Source organism: Scyliorhinus torazame, chromosome 10 (genome assembly GCF_047496885.1).
Source record: "Scyliorhinus torazame isolate Kashiwa2021f chromosome 10, sScyTor2.1, whole genome shotgun sequence".
In the NCBI taxonomy this organism is placed as follows: domain Eukaryota; kingdom Metazoa; phylum Chordata; class Chondrichthyes; order Carcharhiniformes; family Scyliorhinidae; genus Scyliorhinus; species Scyliorhinus torazame.
Window position 1 is genome coordinate 206,726,077 of NC_092716.1, and position 27,848 is coordinate 206,753,924.

The 27,848-nt window shown below is 45.7% G+C and overlaps 1 protein-coding gene across 1 annotated transcript in view; it reads right to left on the bottom strand.

Annotated features, from left to right (window-relative positions):
• ctsd (cathepsin D) overlaps positions 1–27,848 on the bottom strand; it is a 43,869-nt gene that overhangs the window by 9,594 nt on the left and 6,427 nt on the right. Inside the window, exons 3-6 of the mRNA XM_072466299.1 lie at positions 12,966–13,089; positions 11,899–12,017; positions 2,208–2,407; positions 1,247–1,369 (exon numbers count right to left, since the gene is read on the bottom strand). Coding sequence (XP_072322400.1) covers positions 1,247–1,369; positions 2,208–2,407; positions 11,899–12,017; positions 12,966–13,089 — 566 coding nt within the window. The remainder of the gene's footprint in view (positions 1–1,246; positions 1,370–2,207; positions 2,408–11,898; positions 12,018–12,965; positions 13,090–27,848) is intronic.

A 27,848-nucleotide genomic window follows, 5' to 3' on the forward strand; every position in this document is an offset into this window, starting at 1 on the left:
ATTGATTGCCTGGCCATCCCCCGGGACGGTCGTGGACCGAATCCGGACCTGGCACACCAAGTTCCTGACGGGTGGGACCATGAAAGAACCACGCCATCCGGAACTCGGCCAGCTGATGTTGGAGAATCGCCATGGAAGTCTCTTTCAATGGCCCCTGACTGGCACCGCTCAGAACGCACGATTCGCGGCGATTCTCCGGGGACGGAGTTGGACCTGATCTCAGGTTTGACAGCCATTCTCCGCCCCCGCGTCGATCACTATTTCGGCGCGGAGACTCCTGCCCCTGTTCTTTTGTACAAACGGGAGTGGGCAATTAAACAGCCAAGATAACGATGATAGGCTACAGTCTGGAACTCCCAGAGAACCTTTAATTGAGGGGCTGAGCAGAGCAGAGAGATAAAGAAAGAAAGAAGTACACTGTTTTGAACAGGTACAGGAGGAGGCTTTGGGAATCGACTGAGTGAGGTCATGAAAGTTGTCACCGAGGCAGACTTTGGAAAAGGGTTCTAAACAAATTTCCCCATTGCTTCATAAATGCAGGTATTGCCTTTGTCTGACTAGGATGGGAATAGAGGGATACGGACCCAGGAAGTGTAGAAGATTGTAGTTTAGTCGGGCAGCATGGTCGGCACGGCCTTGGAGGGCCAAAGGGCCTGTTCCTGTGCTGTACTTTTCTTTGGTCTTTGTTGACTAAATAGCTGCAGGTTCTGTTAAAGTGCCATTTAATGGGAACTGTGTGTTTAAGGTTAAGAAACCAGATGTAACCTGTTATTGTTAGTGAGTTTGAATACGGTTTTCTTTTAATAAAGTTTGTTTATAAAATAACCAAGCCCTATTTCTTATAATATCACTCCTTTAACAAATAGATTTTTCCATACTGCCTTTAAACCTTAACAAAGTTATGATTCTTGTCCAGTCCCTTAGCCACTGTTGAGACCTGACCTGGTGTCCATAACAATAATTTTGCAACTGAACCAAAGTGATTAGCGTGAGATTAGTTTTGGAACTAGTATAAAATGAAAGTCATACATGATGGTCTGCACTAGTGTTTCCGTTGCACGATTGTACAAACTTTTGACCAATCCATAAAATCTGTACAATAAGACACAACTATCTAATAAAAAAATTTAAAAATAGGCTGAACGGCTATAATACGCTCCAGCCTCACTACCTTGTGCACATTGCACAGAGGTGTTACAGATACACTACTGATCAGTGCTAGTCCTGAACATGCAAATAAGCTTACTTATCCATTTGGATCTGCCAGTACGCCTGCCGGGTCACATTCAAATAGAAGAATTCGCCAGTGTAGTACTTGGGGTCAGTTCCACCTAACAGAAGCTCCCCGCCAGGCTGTGTGTCAGGGTTCCTAGAAATAGAACAACAGCATCTCCATCATCTTGAACAATGATAAAAATTTATCGATTTAGTTATGCTGACTGGTCTTTAAGCCCACACAGTATCCCAATTAGAATTGAATCAGCCTCCCTGGACGCGATTCAACGAGAAAAAAAAACAAAAAATAAGTCTCATTCTGGGCACATTTAGCCATCTGCAGCACTGGGAAAGACCCCACTATTCAACAGCATTTGGCCTCAGCAGGGAAGAGCCTGTCGAGGCCGCACTTCCATTTCCTGCACTGACGAGCCCATTTTTCAAAGGGCACCCCAATCTTTCGAACCCCTCAGGGATCCCACAACAGCCTCCCGACTCCCCCACTACATCCAACGTACCTACCTCTTCTATGGTCCTCGAGCCTCACCGCTTATGGGCAAGGCAACCTGGACCCAACCCCTTGTATGGGCAACCTGGCACCTTGGTACTATCAGCCTGGCAGTGCCAGGGTGCCCAGAGCCCAACCAACTGGGTCTTCAATGGCCTGGGAGACCCCCCCAGTGCGGTTACGACTGGCCCACGTTTGTGTGGACCAGTGCCAGATGGCATCGTAGCAAAGTCTCCCAGACATGGCCGTTTGGGAGACGTATAGATATTTAAATGAGCCAAATTGTTCACTTTTAAACATGTTCATCCAGATTACGCCCAGTGAGAGAGAGAGATCCAGATCGCAACGTTGTTGTGATTTTGTTGAATCCCATGAGACATTGAGCACTGCAAATCTTGCGACGAGGCCTCTCACGAGATTAAACAGCCTCAAATCGCTCCAAGTCGGGTGCGATGAGGCAGGTAAATAGTGTCCAATATCTTACCTGTTCAAATAGAAGGAGAACACGTTCCTTTGCACCAGTTTCTGCTTCATTATATTGTCAAACACCGGAACAACTCCATCAACGGAGATACGTGGGTAGGCCATGCCGAGAATACCATCAAATTTAGCAGCAACGAAAGCCACACCAGGCTGTTTGATGGCCTCACCAAACAACTGATTCGGAGCTTTGATATCACCAATCTGTCGAACACAAGCAACAATCCACATTAAAAAAATCAAAAGCTACTTTCCATAGTCTTCCCATCCCCAAATTAAAATTGATCTCTTCACTAATAGGAACCTCAAGTGTATTTGAAATCGGGAAGAATCACAATAATAGTTTGTGATCATAGAATCTACAGTACAGAAGGAGGACATTTAGCCCATTGAGTCAGTACCGGCCCTTGGAAAGATCACCCCACCTAACCTTTTTGGACACCAAGGGCAATTTATCATAGCCAATCCACCCAACCAGCACATCTCTGGACTGTGGGAGGAAACACAGGCACGGGGACAACACTCCGACTCCGCACGCACAGCGACCCAAGCCGGGAATCGAATCTGGGACCCTGGAGCTGTAAAGTAGCTGCAAAGCAACTGCAGCAACCACCGTGCTGCCCTACTCCACTAGGTCTCGATCCCCCTCCTGAATTCTGACTCGTCGTTGTTCACGATCCGACCCACGAGGTAGTGTCGTCAGCAAACTTGTAGATGGAGTTGGAACCACATTTTGCCACGCAGTCGTGTGTGTATAGGGAGTATATGGGGGGGGGGGGGGGGCGCAAGTATGCAGCCTTGCGGGCTCCTGGTATTGGGCATCGTGGAGGAGGTGATGTTGTTTCTTCTTACTGATTGTGCTAGGGGTCAGAAAATCAAGGATCCAGTCGCAGAGCGAAGAGCCAAGTTCGAGGTTTTTGAGCTTTGATCGGAGTTTGGCTGGGATTTTGGTGTTGAAGGCGGAGCTGTAGTCAATAAATAGGAGGAGTCTGATGTAGGAGTCCTTGTTGATGTGATGCTCCAGGGATGAATGTAGGGCCAGAGAGACGGCATCTGCTGTGGACCGGTTGCGGCAGTATGTGAATTGCAGTGGATCTAGGCATCCTGGGAGTATGGAGTTGATGTAACTCATGACCAACCTCTTGAAGCACTTCATTACAATGGACGTCAGGGCCGCAAGACGGTAGTCATTGAGGCATGTTGCCTGGCTCTTCTTTGGCACTGGTATGATGGTGGTCTTCTTGGAGCAGGTGGAGTCCTCGGAACGGAGTAGGGAGAGGTTGAAGATCTGCCAGATTGTCCACGCAGGCTCAGAGTGCACGACCAGGGACCCCGTCCGGACCATCGCCTTCCAAGGGTTCACTATCAAGTAGATTGATCAGACTTCGGAAGTTGTGATGGTGGGTATTGGTGTGCCCGGGGGCTGCTGGGGCAGTCGACAGCGGATTGATGGTTTCCTGCTCAAACCTGGCATAGAATGGATGGAGTTCATCTGGGAGGGGTGTGCTTCTGCCAGAGATACTGCTCAGCTTCACTTTGTAGGTCGTTATGCTGTTTCGTCTAGGTCTGAGGCGTTCATGTCAGGTGACCCTGACCTCTACAAGAAAGCCAGATATGATCTAAAGAAATCATCAAAGATGCCAAAAGACAGTACCGGACCAAGCTCGAGTCCCAGACTAGCCACACGGATCCCCGCCGTCTATGGCAGGGTCTGCAAGACATAACGAGCTACAAAGATGAAGGCATGTAAAATCGTCGGCTCCAATGCACCCCTCCCTGATGAGGTCAACACATTCTATGCCCGCTTTGAGCAAGAGGAAAGCGAGAGCGAGCCCTCCACCCCAGAAGCCACGGATGAGCTTGTATCCGAGATCACCACTGCAAATGTCAGAGCAGCCTTCTCGAAGGTCAACCCACGGAAAGCCACTGACCCGGATGGGGTACCCGGACGAGCACTCAGGTCTTGTGCAGATCAGCTGGCGGGGGTATTCACAGACATCTTCAACCTCTCTTTACAACAATCGAGGTCCCTATCTGCTTCAAGACAACGACCATCATCCGGGCAATAGTAAGGGATGGCATCGGTGCTATGGAGGATCAGGTTGAATCCATTTGGGTGGAAATCAGGAATAGTAAGGAGAAAAAGTCACTGATAGGAGTAGTCTGTAGGCCACCAAATAGTAACATTATGGTGGGGCAGGCAATAAACAAAAAAACTGATGCATGTAGAAATGGTACAGCAGTTATCATGGGGGATTTTAATCTACATTGGTTTAACCAGGTCGGTCAAGGCAGCCTTGAGGAGTTTATAGAATGTATCCGCGATAGTTTCCTAGAACAGTATGTAATGGAACCTACGAGGGAACAAGCTGTCCTAGACCTGGTCCTGTGTAATGAGACAGGGTTGATTCAGGATCTCATAGTTAGGGATTCTCTCGGAAGGAGCGATCACAATATGGTGGAATTTAAAATACAGATGGAGGGTGAGAAGGTAAAATCAAGCACCAGTGTTTTGTGCTTAAACAAAGGAGATTACAATGGGATGAGAGAAGAACTGGCTAAGGTAGACTGGGAGCAAAGACTTTATGGTGAAACAGTTGAGGACAGTGGAGAAACATCCAAGCGATTTTTCAGTGCTCAGCAAAGGTTTATACCAACAAAAAGGAAGGACGGTAGAAAGAGGAAAAATCAACCGTGGATATCTAAGGAAATAAGGGAGAGTATCAAATTGAAGGAAAAAGCATACAAAAGTAGCAAAGATTAGTGGCAGACTAGAGGACTGGGAAATCTTTAGGGGGCAAAACAAAAAAAAGAGTGGCTAAGGTCCTTTAGAGGATGAGAAGGGAGATTTAATAATGGGAGTTGCGGAAATGGCTGAGGAACTGAACAGTGGAAGACATAAATAACATGCCAGTGACTGATGGAAATGAGGCTATGACAGGTGAGAACCTTGAGAGGATGGTTATCACCAAGGAGGTAGTGATGAGCAAGCTAATGGGGCTAAAGGTAGACAAGTCTCCTGGCCCTGATGGAATGCATCCCAGAGTACTAAAAGAGATGGCTAGGGAAATTGCAAATGCACTAGTGATAATTTACCAAAATTCACCAGACTCTGGGGTGGTCCTGGCAGATTGGAAATGAGCAAATGTGACATCACTGTTTAAAAAAGGAGGTAGGCAGAAAGTGGGTAATTATAGGCCAGTGAGCTTAACTTCGGTAGTAGGGAAGATGCTGGAATCTATCAAGGAAGAAATAGAGAGGCATTTGGATGGAAATTGTCCCATTGGGCAGACGCAGCATGGGTTCATAAAGGGCAGGTCGTGCCTAACTAATTTAGTGGAATTGTGAGGACATTACCAGTGCGGTCGATAACGGGGAGCCAATGGATGTGGTATATCTGGATTTCCAGAAAGCCTTTGACAAGGTGCCACACAAAAGGTTGCTGCATAAGATAAAGATGCATGGCATTAAGGGAAAAGTAGTAGCATGGATAGAGGATTGGTTAATTAATAGAAAGCAAAGAGTGGGGATTAATGGGTGTTTTTCTGGTTGGAAATCAGTAGCTAGCGGTGTCCATCAGGGATCAGTGTTGGGCCCACAACTATTCACAATTTACATAGATGATTTGGAGTTGGGGACCAAGGGCAATGTGTCCAAGTTTGCAGACGACACTGAGATAAGTGGTAAAGCAAAAAGTGCAGAGGATACTGGAAGTATGCAGAGGGATTTGGATAGGCTAAGTGAATGGGCTAGGGTCTGGCAGATGGAATACAACGTTGACAAATGTGAGGTTATCCATTTTTGGTAGGAATAACAGCAAAAGGGATTATTTAAACGATAAAATATTAAAACATGCGGCTATGCAGAGATCTGGGTGTGCTAGTGCATGAGTCGCAAAAAAGTTGGTTTACAGGTGATTAAGAAGGCAAATGGAATTTTGTCCTTCATTGCTAGAGGGATGGAGTTTAAGACTAGGGAGGTTATGCTGCAATTGTATAAGGTGTTAGTGAGGCCACACCTGGAATAGTGTGTTCAGTTTTGGTCTCCTTACTTGAGAAAGGACGTACTGGCACTGGAGGGTGTGCAGAGGAGATTCACTAGGTTAATCCCAGAGCTGAAGGGATTGGATTACGAGGAGAGGTTGAGTAGACTGGGACTGTACTCATTGGAATTTAGAAGGATGAGGGGGGGGGGGGGGGGGGGATCTTATAGAAACATATAAAATTAATGAAGGGAATAGATAGGATAGTTGCGGGCAGGTTGTTTCCACTGGCATGTGAAAGCAGAACTAGGGGGCATAGCCTCAAAATAAGAGGAAGTAGATTTAGGAATGAGTTTAGGAGGAACTTCACCCAAAGCGTTGTGAATCGATGGAACTCCTTGCCCAGTGAAGCAGTAGAGGCTCCTTCATTAAATGTATTTAAGATAAAGATAGATAGTTTTTTGAAGAATAAAGGGATTAAGGGTTATGGTGATCGGGCCAGAAAGTGGAGCTGAGTCCACAAAAGATCAGCCATGATCTCATTGAATGGTGGAGCAGGCTCGAGGGGCCAGATGGCCGTTGAATCAACTTCAGCCTCCCGGATTGTCATGATCCACTACAGTTTGCCTACCGCTGCAACAGGTCCACAGCAGCCGCCATCTCCATGGCCCTGCACTCTACCCTGGAACACCTAGATAACAACGACACCCATGTATCGACCACAGCTCAGCCTTCAAAACAATCATTCCTACGAAACTCATCTCCAAACCCAGTGGCCTTGGCCTCGGCTCCTCCCTCTGGATCCTGAACGGTCTAACCCACAGGCCACAATCAGTAAAGATAGGCAACAGCACCTCCTCCACGATGATCCTCAACACCAGTGCCCCACATGGCTTGTGTCCTCAGCCCCCTACTATACTCCTTATACACCTATGACTGTGGCCAAATTCCCCTCCAACTCGCTTTTCAAATTTGCTGATGACACCACCGTAGTAAGTCGGATTTCAAATAATGACAAGACAGAGTACAGGAATGAGAGAGAGAATCTGGTGAACTGGTGAGACGACAATAATCTCTCCCTCAATGTCAACAAAACGAAGGAGATGGTCACCAACTTCAGGAAGCGTAGTGGAGAACATGCCCCTGTCTACAATGGGAATGAAGTAGAAAGGTCGAGAGCTTCAAGTTTTTAGGTGTACAGATCACCAACAGCCTGTCCTGGTCCCCCCATGCCGACACTATAGTTAAGAAAGCCCACCAACGACTCTATTTTCTCAGAAGACTAGGGAAATTTGTCATGTCAGCTACGACCCTCACCAACTTCTACAGATGCATCATAGAAAGCATTCTTTCTGGCTGTATCACAGCTTGGTATGGAGCCTGCTCTGCCCAAGACCGCAGGAAACTACAAAAGGTCATGAATGTAGCCCAGTCCATCACTCAAACCAGCCTCCCATCCATTGACTCTCCCGCTGCCTCAGAAAGGCAGCCAGCATAATTAAGGACCCCACGCACCCCGGACATACTCTCTTCCACCTTCTACTGTCAGGAAAAAGATACCAAAGTTTGAGGTCACGTACCAACCGACTCAAGAACAGCTTCTTCCCTACTGCCATCAGACTTTTGAATGGACCTACCTCGTATTAAGTTGGTCTTTTCTCTACACCTTGCTATAACTGTAACATTATATTCTGCAGTCTCTCCTTCCTTCCCTATGTACGGTATGCATTGTTTGTACAGCATGCAAGAAACAATACTTTTCACTCTTTACTAATACACGTGACAATAATAAATCAAATCAAATAGTCCTTGCCACAACCGCCAAGAGTCTGTAACACTAGTCTGTGACTGTAGCTTGGTGTGATATTGTCGCCTGGCATGCCATATGGTGGTAGCTGGATTTCTTGTCGGAGTCAGGGCAGCGTGACAATGCCTCAGACCTGACCTAGAGTAGGGAGTCAATGTGGCGATTAAGCAATGATTTCCGGTTGGGGAGCATACGTACGTACGTAGGAGGGTGGTTTAGGAGTGAGTGTGATAAGAGCAGTGGAGGGGGAAGGTGGTGTTTTTGAAGGTGATTAGTGGGTGTTGTCAGACTTTATGTCGTGGGTGATGGAAGAATTTGTAAGAGTGAATAGGCCGGCCGGGTGGGAGGGAGAGGTGTTTGATTATGCTGGTCCCTTTAGCAAGGCAGTGGGAGGTCTAGGTAAGGTGTGTAAAGCAAAGCGGTGAGGCAGTGTGGTGCGTTAAGTGTGCAGGATGTGGAGAATGGACAGTAATTTTGTTTTGCGATTGAGCAACTGAGTAGAGAATTAAAAGAAAAAGGTATAAAGCATAGATTTGTATGTGCACATGTTTTTTTGACTTTGAAATTCCCCATAAATTCCCAGATACTGCAATACTGTAATCCCAGTCGATGCGTGGAATGGACGAAGCCATCCTCTATTCCATCTCCCTGTTCCAAAAATCAATTTAATATATGGTCCCCAGATAAGGGGCGAGACATTAAACTGATAACAGATTTTTTTTTCCAAAAATATAATTTATTCATAAAATCTGATAATAAACATTACAGAAATTTCAAATGATCATAACTCTACATTCCGTTCCCTCCAAAGTTCCATATTTACTTGACTTTCTTCAATTCACCTGGGCTGGTTTAGCACAGGGCTAGAAGTGCTGGCTTTTAAAGCAGACCAAGGCAGGCCAACAGCACGGTTCAATTCCCGTACCAGCCTCCCCAAACAGGCGCCGGAATGTGGCGACTAGGACCTCCACAATAATGACATCCTGTACTCTGGCCAATCTTGAAATAATTCTTCCTTTTCTTCATTGCAAGGCCTGGACTGGCACAGCACAAAGCCTTTGGCAGTTCTGCCATTAATACTTTTCAGCCAGTTAACAACCTAATTTTCTGCACATCAAATTGTTGTTGTTTATTTATTTATTCATTCCTGGTATGGGAACATCACTGGCAAGGCCAACATTTATTGAGCTTTCTTGAGGGCAAGTTTCTCTTCTCTTAGTAAACGCATTCTGACTGCAGGATGATTTCCCATCTCTGATCATATTTTTTTCGCCCCAGTTCACAAGATTCAGTTAGGCGTCTCAGTGCAGTCACACACAGATCTCCCCCTCCGCTTAGTTCTGGCATTAAACACGCACTGTTCATAAACATTAGTACAAGATTCAAAGTGGGTTTTCACAAGACTCGCTTTTCTGCTCCTCAGCAAGATATTGGGTGCACTCTTTCCCCAGTGATGACAACAAGAACTGCTACTCTTATTTTAACTCTACGGCAATTTCATAGTTCTGCCATTGAGACTTCATTCTCAAATCTCCTTTCATCTCCATCGGAAGTGGTGCTGGAATATTCAAAACCGTACTGGCTCGCTGAGCATAAAAATTACAGACCGAAATGTTGGCTGCCGTACCTTACAGCAGCTGGCCCTCAGCTATCAAAATCCACTAATCTCAGCTGCACACTCCTGACACCATGCCCCATGTGGTGAAGAAATAGCTTCTGCTCTCAAGCCTTTATGCAGAAAAGGATTACATAGGTCACATAAATGGCCACAATGCAAAGACACCTCCCAGACAAGTATCTTTTCAAAATAATCAGGGATGGGCAACAAATGTTGGCCTTGCCCGTGATGTTCCCATACCAGGAATGAATAAATAAATAAACAACAACCTCGCCTCTTGCAGCTATAAGTAACGAGCATCCCCAACCCCATTGCCCACAAAATGTCACAATTAAGCTTTGAACTGATTTAATCAATTTTTTTGCATAGCTTTGAATATTCTTCTTCCACTTTTAATTTGGAAAACAGCAACACAGCAAACGAGGCTGGTAATTATGGAAAATTAAGTGGAATGCACCCATTATGGTGCTTCCTGCAAACATCAGAATGGGAAAGAAAAACAAGTCAGGTGTGATGGGATCTCTATTCAAATAAAAACAGCAGTGTTCCCATTACTTTCCCATCTACCTTGATGAACTACATATTTTAACTGTTCATTTTATATTATGAGGCAGTCCTACATTAACTGTTCATCTGAGGCAGACCAGCAATGCTGCTGAAAATGGTCCAATAGTGGACAGGCATATAAAACGGTTTAGAATGTATATAAGCCACACAGTGTGAGATAGAATCACAAGAGGTCTACCGCACAGAAAGGCCCTTCAGCCCATTGTATCTGCACCAGTCAAAAACCACCATCTAGCTATTCTAAACCCATTTTCCAACACTTGGCCCATAGCCTTGGCATTGCAAGTGCTGAATACTTCTGAAATTTTCTGAGGCTTTCTGCCTCCACCACCCTTTCAGGCAGCCAGTTCCAGATTCCCCGCGCCCTCTGGGTGAAAACGTTTTTCCTCACTTAAATTTATGCCCTTGGTCATAGAACCATCCACCAAGGGGAAAAGTTTCTTCATGTCTACTCTATCTCTGTCTCTCAATTTTATACACCTCAATCATGTCCCCCCTCAGTCTCCTCTGCTCCATGGAAAACAACCCAGTCTATCCAATCTCACTTCATAACCAAAACTCTCCAGCCCAGACAACATCTTGATAAATCGTGTATGCACCCTTTCCAGTGCTCGCACATCCCTCCTATAATGTTGATTTCAAAACTGAACACAATACTCTAGCTGTGACCTAACCAACACGTACATACCCTCCCTGCTCTTAAACGCTATGTCTCTGCTATTAAAGGCAATTATTCCATATGCCTTCTTAACCACTCTATCCACCTGCCCTGCTATCTTAAGGGACCGGTTGTACATGCACACCAAGGTCCCTCTGATCCAAACAAAGGTCCTGCTGATCCTTGGTGCTTCCCAGGGTCCTGCAGTACCTCATGTATTCCCTTGTCTTATTTGCTAGACTGGCCTAACTAGGACAATGAGGAATCATTCAATGCAGAAGGAGGCCATTTGGCCCATCGAGCCTGCACCGGAAAGAGCACCCCACTTAAGCCCATGTCCCAACCCCGACTCCCCACCTAACCTTTTCTTTGACATGGTGAGAATGTGCAGACTCTACACAGACAGTGACCCAAGGCGGGAATCGAATCTGGGACGCTGGAACTGTGAAGCAACTGTGCTAACCACTGTGCTACCGGCTGAGGAGAAAAGAGTTAGGTGCCAGACCATCCCCACGCACGCATACACACCCCCCATGTTAGAAACAAAGATTCACTAATACCTTGCAATACTCGGATGTTGTGAAGGATCGATTGCATAGCATCTTCAATCTCCACATGGGTATGGTGCCTAATGATGCAATGTTGAATTGAAATGCCCTTTGGACACTGCATCTGAAGATTTTAAGCCACTGTTCACTACTCATGTCATCATCCATTGTTTAAAATATATGGGGGTGGGGAGGGGAGGAGATTGGTGAACATGAAGCAAAATGCAAAACCAAGGCCTTTTCACATTTTTGCTCCTCTAAATAGGGAATCATTGCCTCTCCAACATACGTTCGGGACGCAAGTGAGAAAGTGCAGCAGCTGAAGTTGATGCGTACGTCTAAAAAAAACATTTGATTCAGAAACGAAATACCTTTCCTCCATAGAACAGAGGATTTCACACAATTACAATTCTTCAGTGCCTTACCCAAAAAGAACTAGTTTAAGTTATCAGTCATTATGATATGCCAACATTCTTGTTCTCCTGAGCAAGATTTTAAAAAAGCTCTGTACATACCGTAACAGTGTCCTGGCTGAGGTATCCCGATAGGCTGCCAGTACCATACTGAATAGCAAATTCAGTCCCATTCTTCACGTATGTGCTGGAATTCTTAGCATTATACTTGTGATGCAACCCTTTTTAAAAGAAAGGTAAAAGATGGAAAAGGATTTGGTGAGAAAGCCAACACATTTTAGTTCTCATACTACAGATGCTGCTGGTGAAATGACTGCCAAAATGATGGTTTCTTCCTCAGACGTTAAAAGCTACACCCACTCCTTATTTGTGGAGAAGAATCAAATACTGACCTGTCCATCTTCCAACATCACACATTTTATCCCCAGACTTCAAAACAAGAAGCATGTGCATCCCTTCTTCAAACAAACTATCTTCAGGCTTTTCAGAAAGAAGCCTGACACTCACCAAATGAATTTGCCTTTGCTTGTTTTCTAAATAAATATGGGCATCATTCCAGCTTAAAATATTTTGCGCAAAAATCTACACACAATGAACTTCTGACAGACCTTGTAAAGTACTAATAATGTCAGATGCTGGTACCATTTAAAATTCCATATACATTTTCAGCAGGGGTATTACTTTATATATTAAAAAGCTAATATTTTGTATGGAGACCGCTTTCCTTTCTACTGGATCATACTGGTCAGTGACAGAGAGAGATCTTCTATAGCAGCTCCAAGTTGATTGAGAACCACCCACCTTGCCTAGGTACATGCATGGCATGTTCTCTATTTAAAACTTATCCAGATCTATATTTTTTTGCCAAGCAGGATTTACGAATGTAAAAAGGTCTCTACGATAGCTGAGCAACATACCTGAACCCATTACTACACTAGTGGAACATTTCCCATTTTCTAAATATTAGTTCAACCGATTTTTAATCCAACTCCAGACTCCATGGTAGTCATCAGTTTTACGCTTACTTCCCCAAAAAGGTAGAACAAAGCACTACTCCAGCAATTCATATGCACAAACATTTCCCCAGCCAAAAAGCTGGGCACTTATTTTACAAAAGGGACATGGGAGTGAGGTGCGGGTGGGACGTAGGGGCAGAAAAATAAACTTACAGCAAGCAATGTCTGTTAGAGAACAATGAATGGAGGGAACCCAGAGGTTGGATGAACCAGTGTCAAACACCACAGTGAAGCCTTGAGGTGGTGTGCCAATACCAATCTCCCCATAGTACTGGGCCTGAAAAAAAAAAAGTACATTAAACACAAAGAAATATTTGTAGATCCCCATATATCTTACATGGGGTATACATTGAAAATAGTAAAAGGCAACATAGGAATGGTAATCCAGTATTGCGTACCCTTCCGTTGACCATGCCAAATATCAAAGCTTGCTGAGATCCCAATTACACAGGTGGCAGTCATTTGTTCACTTGCTCAAGTGACTATTTTTGACAGTCAGGTCACTGGAAATAATCCATTTATCATTTGCCATTCTGTTCGATCACCCAACCTCACTTCCATTCCCCTCAGTTCAAAATGCTAGTCAAGCTATTAGTGGATCTGTAATTCCTATTTTGCGGATCAAGAATTTGTCTTCTGCCAACCTACATGTGAAATCTCTGTCACTTTAGATACTTTGGGAGGGCAGCATGGCGGCGCAGTGGTTAGCTCTGCTGCCTCACGGCGCCAAGGTCCTAGGTTCGATCCAGGTTCTGGGTCACTGTCGGTGTGCAGTTTGCACATTCTCACTGTGTTTGCATAGGTTTCACCCCCACGACCCAAAGATGTGCAGGGTAAGCGGACTGGCCACGCTAAATTGCCCCCTAATTGGAAAAAATAAATTGGGTACTCTCAATTTAAAAAAAAAAAACTTTAGATACATGTGTGCAATAATTCTCCTGTTAAATAATTGAACTTTCAGTTAGATCATATTTAGAACCGATCAGTGTTTACAACGGTCAAAGCAAGAATAGGCCATTTAGCCTTTTCAGCCATTCAATGGAGGTCACATTGTTGATCTGCGAACCATATTCCTCAAGACTTAAAATTAACAATTACCTCAGTATTAATTGCCATTTGAGTATTCCAAACTCCTGTAGGTGTTTTCTAATTTCATGTCGCTGAAAAGGTCTGGGTATAATTTCTAGACTATGCCCTGGTCCTAGATTCCCCAACCACCAGAAATTGTTTCTCGCTGTCTACACTCTTGTTTCCCTAACATTTTGATCATAGAAACATAGAAAATAGGAGCAGGAAGAAGCCAGTCGAGCCATTCATAATAATCATGGCTGATCATGAAATGAAATGAAAATCACTTATTGTCACAAGTAGGCTTCAAATGAAGTTTCTGTGAAAAGCCCCTAGTTGCCACATTCCGGCACCTGTTCGGGGAGGCTGGTACGGAAATTGAACCGTGCTGCTGGCCTGCCTTGGTCTGCTTTCAAGCCAGCGATTTAACCCTGTGCTAAACCAGCATCCAATTCAAATAGCCTAATCCTGCTTTCCCCCCCCCCATATCCTTTGATCCCGTTCGTCATAAAAAGTGCTCTATCCAACGGCTTCTTAAAACATGCAATGTTTTAGCCTCATCTCAACTATTCTGTGGTAACAAATTCCACCGGCTGATCACCGAGTGAAGAAAGTTTTCCTCTGTCCTAAAAGGTCTACCCCATATCCTCAGACTGTAACCCGTGGTTCGGACACTCCCACCATCGGGAACATCCTTCCTGCATCTACTCTGTCTAGTCCTGTTCGAATTCTATAGGTTTCTATGAGATACCCCCTCATTCTCTGAACTCCAACGAATAAATTCATAACTGACTTGATCTCTCCTCTGATATTAGTCTTGGCCATCCCAAGAATCAGTCTGGTAAATCTTTGCTGCACTCCCTCTAGAGCAAGAACATCCTTCCTCAGATAAGGAGACCAATATTCCAGGTGTGGCCTCACCAAGGCCCTATAGAATTGCAGCATGACATCCCTGCTCCTGCACTCAAATCTTTTCACTATGAAGGCCAACATACCATCGGCCTTCTTTACCGCCCTGCTATATTTGCATGCTTTCCTTCAGTGACTGGTGTACAAGGACACCCAGGTCTGGTTGCACAAAGTTTATGGCCATTCAGATAATATACTGCCTTCTCTTTTTACTACAACGTGGATAACCTCGCATTTCTCCAAATTATACTGCATCTGCCATTCATTTGCCCGCTCACTCAAACTTGTTCAAATCACACTGAAGGACCTCCGCATTTTCCTCACACCTCACCCTCCCACCCAACTTGGTGTCATCTGCAAATCTGGAGATATTACGTACCCCACTAGTCACTGCCTGCCAATTTGAAAAAGACATGTTAATTCCTACTCTTTGTTTCCTGTCTGACATCCCGTTTTCTATCCATCTCAATACACTATCCCCAATCCCATGTGCTTTAATTTTGCACACAAATTTCTATGTGGGACTTTGTCAAAAGCCTGTTGAAAGTCCAAATAGACCACATCGACTGACTCCCCCTCGTGAACTGTACTACTAGTTACATCCTCAAAGAATTCCAGTAGATTTGTCAAGCATGATTTCCCCTTCATAAATCCATGCGGACTTGTCCGACTCTGCCAGTCCGATTTTGCCACTATTTTAGAAGTGCTCGGCTATAAAATCTTTGATAATGGATTCTAGAATTTTCCCCACCAGCGACGTCAGGCTTATTGGTCTATAAATCTCTGTTTTCTCTCTATCACCCTTTTTAAATAGCAGAGTTAAATTAGCTACCCTCCATCTGCAGGAGCTGTTCCAGACTATAGAATCCTGAAAGACGACCACCAATGCATCCATTATTTCTTTCTTTTTAAAAAATATATAAATTTAGAGTACCCAATTCATTTTTCCAATTAAAGGGCAATTTAGCATGGCCAATTCACCTACCTTGCACATCTTTTGGGTAGTGGGGGCGAAACCCACACAAACATGGGGAGAATGTGCAAACTCCACATGGACAGTGACCCAGAGCCGGGATCGAACCTGGTATCTCGGCGCCGTGAGGCTGCAGTGCTATCACTGCGCCACCGTGCTTCCCTCATCCATTATTTCTAAAGCCACTTCCTTACGTATTCTGGATGTAGAGGGATGTAGATGATCCGGCCCAGGAGATTTATCGGTCTTCAATCCCATAAATTTCCCCAATACCATTTCTCTACTATTATGTATCCCCCTGTTTCGGACTGTAAGGGGCCTACATTGGTCTTCACCAATCTTTTTCTCTTCACATACCTAGAGAAAAGTCAGTTTTTATGTACCCTGCAAGCATACTCTCGTATTCTACTTTCCTCTTCTTAATCAATCCCTTGGTCACCTTTGCTGAATTCTAAACTGCTCCCAATCCGCAGTCCCGTTGTTTCTCTTGGCCAGTTTGTATACTTCTTCCTTGGATTTAATACTATCTGTAATTTCCCTTGCAAGCCATGGATTGGGTAACTTTCCAGTTTTACTTGTGTGTCAGACAGCAATACACAATTGTCGCAGTTTCCCCATGTTCTCCTTGAATATTTGCCATTGCCTATCCACGGTCATCCCTTTAAGTAACGTTTCCCAATCTATCGTAGCCAACTTGCACCTCATGCCATCATAGTTCTTTATGATTCAGGATCAGAACCATTCCTCAGCCTTCCAAAACCCAGAGAATAGTGTGTGTAATCATTCCCTCAGTTTGGGAGTCCAGGCAATCTGCTAAATCTACTCTACACTCCCTCCAAATCCTCTTCATCCTGCCTAGAGTGCAATGCCTATTATGGTTGTATACTCCAGGATGTTCCAACCGGAGTTTTGTATAGCTGCAGCATGAGTAAATCTTTGTATCCAATTTCTCTACCTATAAAAAGGCCATAATTCCATTAGCATGTTTTTACCCGTTCACTGTATCGACTACACCACCCCCACTGGGTTTTCCAGCTGGCCAACACCATTTATAAAAGTATCAAATTCCATCTTTTATTAGGTCCAAATGAAGTCTACATGGAAATATGTGTACATTCTCCCACACCACCCAATCACAACCTATCAAAATATCAAAGAAATCATAGAGAATTACAGTGCAGAAAAGGCCCTTCCAAGTCTGCACCGCCACATGAAAGGCTCCTGATCTGCCAATCCTAATCCCATTTGCCAGCACTTAGCCCATAGCCTCGAATGTTAAGACCTGCCAAGTTCTCATCCAGGTAATTTTTAAAAAGGATGTGAGGCAACCCGCCTCTACCACCCTCACAGAAGGCACGTTCCAGAACGTCACCATCCTCTCAATGCTTCTATTTATGAAGCCCAATATTTCATATGCTTTGCTAACAAACACTCTAAATACATCCCACCACTTTCAAAAGGTTCAAGTACATGTACCCACAAGTCCCTCCAATCTGCACTGCATTCCCCCATTCCCACCCAGGACAAAGGTAATTGAACCAAACTGGTCCTGCTCAAATCTTCAGTCTTTGAGCATCGAACTAACCTAACTGGATCTGCAGTTGGGATGTTACATGGCAGCTAAGATTAGGAAAACAAAGAAATTATTTAAGACCGCCAGAGTCTATTCTGCCAATCAATCATGGCCGATATGTTTCTCACCCCATTCTCCTGTCTTCTCGCCATAACCCTGGATCCCCTTATTAAACCAATAACCTTTCTATCTGGTCTTAAAGACACTTTTTGACTTGGACTCCACAGCCTTCTGTGGAAATGAGTTCCATAGGCTCACCACCGTCTGACCGAAATATCTCATGTTTTTGAAGGATGGTCCCTTCAGTCTGAGGCTGTGCCCTCAGGTTCTAGTTTCTCCTACGAACGGAATCATCCTCTCCACACTCACTCTATCTAGGCCTCTCAGTATTCAATGAGATCCGCCCTCATCCTTCTAAACTCTTATCGAGTACAGATCCAGAATTCTCAACTGCTCCTCATAGGAGGTCTTCTAAAAAGTGACACCAGCGAGAAAAAAAGTGTTCACATGGACGTTGAATTAGGGCAGTATTAAGTTTGACTGGCCATCAGCCTGGAAATATGGTCCACAAAAGAAGGAGAACCCTTTAAACTGTGCACCAATCAAAAAAGTCAGCTAAAACGTGGCAAAGACTTGGGAACAGCAAATTCAGCAAGACATAATAGAATGCACTGCAGGGACTAACACACAAAAGTCATGCATTAGAATATAATTTATGTTTGTTGAAAGGCTACAGCATATCCAAGAATCTAATGATCAGTTAAGTCTACTAAATTTCAATCTATAATCAAAAGGAAACAACTCATCAAATAAACTGGCTTAAACAGATCACCTTTCTGTCAACCCTTACACAGTGCCATTCTGCTTGCTTCAAACTCTAATTAGTTTTTTAAAGCTCTCCCAAATAGACATACAAAGTCCCATGCTCTCTCTTCCCCCCACCTCCATGCCGCACGATGTGCAGTCACTGGCTTTACCAGGTTGAGAACTGGTGTTGGATTGCAACGGAGCTGAACAATTGAATAGACCAAGATACCTTCACTCAACAGTAACCTTCACTCAACAGTAATCACTTGCCAAGGGAGTGCTGTCTAGTTTCAAATGCAATACTCTTCCAAACCCGATACCGTAGTAGAAGGAACTGGAACTTGAGGTTTAACCTGGGGCAGAGTACAGTACTGCCCACCAGCAATGTAAGAAGGCACATGACCTAGCGACCAGGGTAGTGTATAGCTAGGCAGAAACATGCAAGGACACGCTAACCTCTCAAGACTGCTTAATGGTGTCTAAAACATCACACATAACAAGTAGTGCCAACCCGTTGAATCAGATCCCAAATTTGGAAAATCACCAACAGACTGGTTTTCAGGTGAGCACAAAAGAATAGGCAGCATTTGAGGGAACGTTAGGTGACAAGCACATTTTCATTTAACTGATCTTTACAATATAAATGATGAGACACCATTTAACTGAACAGTTATGATGAGGCACAAAGCTAGAGAGGAACCATGCACCTCTCAACAGAACTGTACTGATTTACAGTTTGTCTTCAACAGATTCCTTGTTGGACCTTGTACAGTTCTTTTTTTAAAAAGGGGAAATTCAGCATTAAATGAAAGTGTTACTAAGTGCAAGTTTTTATTTACAGTAAAATGTCACCTTCTCATTGCATGTAACACATAATGGGGGAGGTGGGGGGGGGGGGTCTGTTGTTGCACAAGAGTTATGCTAATCTTGACATTTAGCAACTGAATAAAGCGGTGCCCATAGGAGTGCAGAAATCTAGGTCACTAAGTAGGGCAGGAATTGTGTCATCTGCTCCTGCTGATGGGTGCTGCACAACTTTAAAGAAATCCTTAACATACAGGTAGAGCTTGCACGAGGTGCATGCACAATTGTAGACTGATCAATTACTTATATTACACGCTGTTCTTTCAATCCAATACCTTTTTTGAATGGCAGTCACCCTGATGTTCCAGAATCTCTCACTTGACTGTCCATATCAGCAACTATATTTTCAAGTAAGCAATTTTATAACTGACAGCAACAGCCACGCACTGACTATGTGCCTTCAGCCTTCTCCTACTGGTTTGTCACACATGCAGACTTTGTATTTGCACTTCCATTTACAGCATCACACGCCTCAAAATGCCCATCCCATAATCATCCCATCTCTAACCTCCCTTTCTCTGACTTCCATGCAGATGTCACCTTTCAAATCCTTATCCATTTCTCCTGTGTCGTGTTGAGCACACAGATAACACGGGCTGCAACTGGATGCAGCTATAACTGAAATAGACTCCAGACCTTGAAGTTAGTTCAATTTGATTTGTTGAAGCGGTCACACATTAGCACGTTCTCGGTGAGTTCGACTCGCTGCTAACCTAAGTGTGATCTCTGTCTGACTGAACCAGACTAGCTCTTAGCCATGTGCTGAATGCGTTAAGTGATATATACACCGGACTCACTCTGTAGACGTCCCTAGTGGAAAGAGGCAGAGTGCGGGTACCTCGTGCCCTCCAGTGGGAAACCACCCCCAAGCGTTCGGCCTGCTGATTGGTTATGTCCTGTTCTCTGTGCTCCAGCCGCCTGTCTGCGTCTCACCACGTGCATGTTTGCATATCATGAGATCTCCCGTTTTGAAATGTTTTTCTGCAGCCTATGTGAAAGTATTTACATGTGTAGGCCAAAAAACTAACGTATTTACATGAGATGGCAGATGGGAACATATGTACATGTGAAAACAGGTGTCTAATGTGCGAAAACAGAACATAGCAAACAAAACAAATGTTCACAAGTCCAGTCTCTGGGGCTTGCGTCTGATCCTGGTCGACCGCCGGAGAGGTGGTGGTGGGGACGACGGCGCCTTGATGGGCGGATTGCAGCCAGACTGGTGGCCTCGTGGTTCGAGGTGTCAGGAGGTGGCACAATAACAGATGGAAACAATGAAGAATGTGGTTGCGGGCGGGCAACTGTGCGCAGTGCCCGTCTGTTTCGCCGCACAACAGAGCCATCAGCCATATGCACAACGTACGAACAGCAGCATCGGCCATACGCACAACGTATGATCCAGGAGCAGCCTGTCAGACAACAGCTGGAGCTGACCAGCTCCATCAAGTAGCTTGATCCGAACAGCATCCGCCGGGGATAGCACAGGCAAATCAGTGGCATGAACATCATAGCCCTGCTTTTGCCGGTCCCAGAGTTTGTGCCTTCTGCAGCACCGGGAGGGGATCCAGATCAGGCAAGGTGTATGGCTGGAAGAGTCGTCCACAGGTCCCTGTTCATCAGGAGTTGAGCCGGTGACATGACGGTAGACAGTGGGGTCGCCCTGTACGCAAGCAGCACAAGGTTGACGTCAGAAGCAGAATCCGCAGCCTTGCAGATGAGCTGCTTCACTATGTGCACCCCTTTCTCAACCTTCCCGTTGGACTGCAGGTAATGTGGGCTGGAAGGGACGTGATGAAACTGATGTAGCTGGGCAAATCTTGACCACTCTTGGCTGCTGAAGCAAGGACCGTTGTCACTCATGACAATGAGTGGAATACTATGCCTGGAGAACGTCTCCTTACAGGCCTTGATGATGGTCGTGGATGTGAAGTCCGGGAGCTTCACAACTTCTGGGTAGTTGGAAAATTATCGATGATGAGCACATAATATCACGACCATTGGTGTGAAAGAGGTCGATGCCCACCTTGGACCACGGGGAGGTCACGATTTTGTGCTGAAGCGTCTCCTTGCTCGGTGCTGGCTGGAAGCGTTGACAGGTTGGACAGTTGAGGACCATATTGGAGATGTCCTGACTTATCTCAGGCCAGTAGACAGCTTGCCTGGCTCTGCGCCTGCACCTCGACACCCAGATGCCCCTCGTGGAGTGGATTTGCTGGAGACTGCATGGAATGACATTGCGATCCAGCTTGAGGAGGATACCATCAACCACTGTCAGGTCGTCCTTCACATTGAAGAATTGAGGGCACTGCCCTTTATGCCAGCCATTGGTGAGGTGGTGCATGACATGCTGCAGAAGCGGGTCTTTGACTGTCTTGTTGCGAATGCGGATCACCTGTTCATCCGACGTCGGGGAGGTTGCTGGCCCACAGCTGCACCACCTGTGATTCGATCGGTTGGATCGGCAGGCAAGGTTATGGAGCGGGACAAGGCATCCGCAATAATGAGCTCCTTGCCAGGTGTGTACACGAGCTCAAAGTCATACCGTCTGAGCATGAGGAGGATGCGCTGCAGCCGGGCCGTCATGTCGTTCGCCTCCTTGTGGATAATGTGGACCAGAGGCGTGTGGTCCGTCGGCAGGCCGTAGACATAATCGTGGAACTTGAGAATTTCAGCGAGAAGGCCTAGGCATTCCTTTTCAATTTGGGCGTAACGCTGCTCAGTGGGGGTCATCGCCAGTGATGCGTAGGCAACGGGTGCCCAGGAGGAGGTGTCATCGCGCTGGAGCAACACCGCGCCAAAGCCGTCGTGGCTCCCATCTGTCGAGATTTTTGTTTCCATGTCAGGCTGAAACAATGCCAGTACAGGTGGTGCAGTGGTGAGCTTGGCTTTCAGCTCCAACCACTCTGCTTGATGAGCTGCCTGCCACTCAAAGGCAGTAGACTTTTTCACCAGGTGTCTGAGGGCTGTGGTGTGCAAGGCCAGATTTGGGATAAACTTGTCCAAGAAGTTCACCATTCCTAGGAAGCGCAGCACCGCCTTCTTGTCTTCAGGGGTCTTCATGGCTTCGATGGCCTTGACCTGGTCTGCGTCCGGGCGCACACCCTGCGGAGATACCTGGTCATCCAAGAACTTCAGTGTCGACATGTCAAAGCAACACTTTGTCCTGTTCAGCTTGAGGCCGTTGGCATGGACACGGTGGAATCCTGCTGGAGACGAGAGATGTGCTCTTTGGGTGTTGTGGCCCAAATGATAATGTTGTCCACATACACATGAACCCCTTCCAATGTCCATCATCTGCTCCATGATTCAATGGAAGGTCTCCGAGGCCGAGACAATGCCAAACGGCATACGATTATAGCAGTACCTGCCAAATGGTGTTGAAGGTGCAGAGCTTTCTGCTGGACTCATCCAGCTGGATTTGCCAGAACAAGTGTGATGCTTCTAACTTGGTGAAAAACCGTGCATGTGCCATTTCACTGGCGAGTTCCTCCCGCTTCGGGATGGGGTAGTGTTCCCGCATTATATTCTGGTTGAGATCCTTGGGATCAATACAGATGCGCATCTCCCTCAAAGGCTTTTAAAAAAATATATAAATACACAGACCATCGAGCCGACCCAGTCAGTCGGTTCTGCGACTGGAGATGATGCCCTGGTCCTGAAGATCCTTTAACTGCGCCATCAGGCGCTCCTTCAGTGGAGCTGGAACCCGGCATGCAGCGTGGACCACAGGCGTGGCATCAGGCCGCAGCAGGATGGGCAGAGTGCCCAGCCCGTCAAACACATCCGGATACGGAGTGAGGATGTCAATGCCGGCTTGAAGATCCACGTTGAGGGGAGGTCATTGTGTAGACCCGCTGCACAAGGTTTAGGTGCTTGCATGCATGTGCGCCGAGCAGGGAGACACTGTCTGGCTTGACGATTTCAACTTTAGCCTTGCAAGAATGCTCCTGTTGGAGACAAGCAGATGGCAGGATCCCAGTGCTGTGATGGCATTGCAGTTATAGTCCAGGAGCTGGCAGGCTGCTGGAAGGAGCTTGGGTGGCTTCTTGATGCAGTTGAAATCTGCCTATGAAAGGAGATTGGCAGAAGCACCAGTGTCCAGCTTGAACTGGATAGAGCATTGATTTACTTGCATCACCGCACGCCATTCATCCGCAGAATCCACAGTGAGGATGGGCAGGCTCCGTGATGTTGGTGAGGCATGTTCACGTGTGGTGATGATGCCCACATGGTAGGGGGACTCGCAGGCAATTGTCCTCTGGATCCGTAAGCTGCCAGGATCAGAATCCTGTAAACCTTGCTGGACACTCCGAACGCACCTGCGTTGGAGTTGAAAACGCTGGTCCTTGACTGGTGTTGCAGACCTGCACAAGGCTGCATAGTGTCCAGGCTTCCCGCAATTTAAACAGCACCTGCCTCTTGCAGGGCAGTGTTTCTTTAAGTGGTCGGTGCCACAGTTCGGGCACGTCATGACGTCGTTACGCTCAGTGCATCGTCACACATGCGCAATGCGGTCGGCAGACGTTCGCACCTGCGTACTATGGTGATCGGCCGCTTCGTTATCCCATTCGGATCGCGCATGCGTGGGGCTCTGTGAAGAGCGCGCAAAATGGCCGCTTTCATCAAGGCTGAGGCGATGGCCTGCCCACTCCCTGCCTCGTGGGAGGCAAAAGTTTTTCAGTTTCAGCTGGTTTGTATTGGGAATACCAATTTTTGGCGTGCTCATGCAGTGTACATGTTTCAATCGCGACTGACAGGGTCATATGCTCGATTTTTAAAAGCTGCTCTCGGAGGATCAGAGTGAACGCCAAAAATTATTTGGTCCCCGATCATGGAGTCAGCAATATCACCAAAGTTGCAGGATAGTGCTAGCAGACAGAGATTAGTTAGGAAGGAGTTGAAAGATTAGTCTTTACCTTGTCAGCGCTGTTTAAATATGACGCGCTCGAGATTTCATTGGTGTCCACTTCACAATGACTATCAAACTTGTCCAGGATGGTCTGAAACTTTTTGTCCTGGCCTTCGGTGAAGTTAAACGAGTTGAAGGTTTGGATGGTTTGATCCCCCGCAGTTAAGAGGAGAAGCGGCGCGATTTTTCTTGTATCAGACGCACCCTCGAGGTCTGAGGCTTCGGTGTACAGCAGAAACCTTTGCTTGAAAGTCCGCCAGTTGGCACTGAGATTGCCGGAGGTCCGCAGCCGTTGAGGAGGCTGGATCTTCTCCATGGTGAGGGGATGACTTTGCTGGTTGTCATGGAACAGATTGAGGTAAACCACCTAAGGATAGCAGTCTACTGGCACCATGTCGTGTTAAGCACACGGAGATAACACGGGCTGCAACTGGACGCAGCTTTAACTGAAATAGACTCCAGACCTTGAAGTTAGTTCAATTTGATTTATTGAACCGGTCACAGAGTTCTCTGTGAGTTTGACTCTCTCCTAACCCAAGTATGATCTCTCTGTCGGACTGAACCAGACTAACTCTTAGCCACGTGCTGTATGCGTTACGTGATATATACACCGGACTCGCTCTGTATATGTCCCTAGTGGAAAAAGAGTACCTCGTGCCCTCCACAGTGGGAAACCACCCCCAAGCGTTCAGCCTGCCGATTGGTTATGTCCTGTTCTCTGTGCTCCAGCCGCCTGTCTGCATATCAGGACATCCTGCAAATCTCCCAGTATCTTGCCCCTCCCATAGTCTAAAATGGTCCTAGTCAAAGTTAGGAATTACATAGAGACTGTAATCACGTCACATGCTCAATACTAAGTATGCAGAAACGTAGTATTATACAACAAGTAACCATTGCAAACTTCTCTAAAAAAAAAAAAAACTCATTCAAATCCACATCTCTAAGTGCCCACAATAGGCAAAATGCTTTCAGCAAATTCACAAGATGCTAAGGGCCATCAGCAGCAGAATTGTACCTTACCAGTCTCTAAACTCCTGGCCCAGCATATCCCCCACTCTACGATTTGCACCAAGCCAGGGGATCAACCCTGGTTTAATAAAGAGTGCAGGAGGACATGCCAGGAGCAGCAGCATATCTAAACTGAGGTGCCAACCTGGTGAAGCGACACACAGGACAATTGTGCCAAGCAGCGCAAGCAGCAAGAAGCAATCCCACAACAAACAGATCAGATCTAAGCTCTTCACAAATATCCCCACCCTCATGATGGGGGAACCCAGCATGTCAGTGCAAAGGATAAGGCTGAAGCATTCACAAAAATCTTCAGCCAGAAGTAAGAGATGGATAATCCATTACAGCCTCCTCCAGGAGGTCCCCAGCCAATTCAATTCGCTGCATGTGACATCAAGAAATAGCTCAAGGCACTGGCAAAAGTATGAGCTCCGACAACATTCCAGAAACAGTATGTGCCTAGTTAAGCGGTTCTCTTTCAGCAACACTGGCATTTAGCTGGCAATATGGAAAATTGCCCAGATATATCCTATAGAGCAGGACAAATCTAACCCAGCCAGTTTTAGCCCCATCAGTTTACTCTTGATCATCAGTAAAGTTATGGAAGGGGTCATCAGCAATGCAATCAAGTGGCATTCGTTTAGCAATAACCTGCTCACTGATACAGTTCAGGTTCCATCAGGGCCACTGAGCTCCTGAACCAGTTACAACCTGGATTGGTATCATTCACTCCTTTCACCACAGACGCACAATAGAAGCACTATGTACTACCTACAACATGCATTGCAGGAGCTCACTCGGGCTCCTTATGCAACACCTTCCAAACCCACGACCACTGCCATCTAGAAGGACAAGGGCAGAAGATGCATGGGAACACCCACCACCACCTGGAAGTTCCTTTCCAAGTAACTCACCATGCTTACTTGGAAATATATCACCATTCCTTCTTGGTCACTGGGTCAGAATCCTGGAACTCCCTCCCTAACAGCACTGTGGGTGTACCTAGATGCAGACTGCGGCAGTTCAAGAAGGCAGCTCACCTCCACCTGCTAAAGGACATTTAGGGATGGGCAATGAATGCTGGCCTAGCCAGCAAAGGCTACATCCCTTAAATGTATCAAAAAGCGATCTTTAGATACAGTTTCAGTCTCTAAATTACTACAACTTAAGCTGCCAATGGGACTGGCTCCCATGCTTAGTCTTCTAAAGTCTATACTTACAGAAATGGATCTATCACACCTTTGGCTCACACTAGGTCTAGTTATTTATTTATATAAATTTAGCTTACCCAATTAATTTTTTCCAATTTAAAAGGGGCAATTTAGCATGGCAATCCACCCAACCTGCACATCTTTGGGTTGTGGGGGCAAAGCCCACGCAAACACAGGGAGAATGTGCAAACTCCACATGGACAGTGACCTAGAACAGGGACCGAACCTGGGACCTCAGCGCCGTGAGGCAGCAATGCTAACCACTGCACCACCGTGCTGAGTCTAGTTATTTATAAATCACTACCAATGCATGGCTGCATTGCTTTAATGAAAGTCATTTCACTCGGGAGTTGGAAAATAAACATGATCAAATGGCTCAAGGGCAAGTGATATTAGGTTGGGTTAAGACATGTGGAGTTACAGTTTACCAGCTAGAAAATGGGTGGGAGTTTAATAAGGCATGGTTATGGAACAAATAAGAAAATGTTTAATTAATTTTACAACCTTTGGAAAATTCATGAAGCTTTTGCAGTCATATGTTATCACAGAAAGTCAGTGCCTCAGCTGGTTGATCAAGGTAATCTGAATGATTGCATTCCAAGAGCAAGACTCCGAATTGGATTACGCACCAGCTAGCATTTGGAAAGCAATAGGCAAAATCGAACACTAAGCCAATTTGAGGAGATGGCAGTTGACCAAAACCTTTAAGAGGTTAGAAAGGAAGGAAGTGGGAGGAGCAGAGAGCATGAGGAAGGGAATTCCAGGCAAAGTGCTCAGATTTGAGAAAGCACTCATAACTGGTCAAAGAATCGGTCACAAAAATTATAATCCATCAAATGACTTTAAGTTTGGGTCGATTGTGAACCTGAAAGTCATATTCAGAAACAGAATAAAATGATGTGCTTTGGTGCACTCAAACACAACCAACATAACACTGTACAGAAAAAAACCTATTCAAATTCACTCAAAAACGGTCAAATGCTCTTTATTTGCATGAATTTTAGAGCAGAGCATTCTGATTGTCAGGACGACAAATCAGAGAATTTTTTTTTTTTTTTTTTTTAAATACTTGGAAGTAGCATGTTCAATGAACAGAGTAGGAAGCAAGATGCAGGGACTGTACAACATGTAAAGTGCCAATTGGCTGCATCATAGCACTGGTCCAACAGCAGCTGGACACCCACACAACTACGGCCTGCGGATCATTGACATGCGAATGAAAAGGGTGTGATCTATTTGTGCAATAGCTATGGGCAGCACTGTTGCTTCACAGCTCCAGGTTCGATTCCCGGCTTGAGTCACTGTCAGTGCAGAGTCTGCACGTTCTCCCAGTGTCTGCGTGGGTTTCCTCCGGGTGCTCCGGAATCCACCGACAAGTCCCGAAAGACGTTCTGTTAGGCGGATTGGACATTCTGAATTATAACTCAGTGTATCTGAACAGGTGGCAAAATGTGGCGACTAGGGGCTTTTCACAGTAACTTCATTGCAGTGTTAATGTAAGCCTACTTGTGACAATAAAGATAATAAAAATTATGCATAAATTTTAAACTCGTCCTGGATCTGATTTCAGCTATCACAACACTTCCAATTAGTCTAGCTTCCTTCTCCCAATCACTATTCAAGGATCTTACTCAAAAGAGCAAGTTTGAGGTCAGCAGATGAGCATAGAATTGGCCACCAAGAATTGGCCACCAACAATTTTCATTAAATAGTT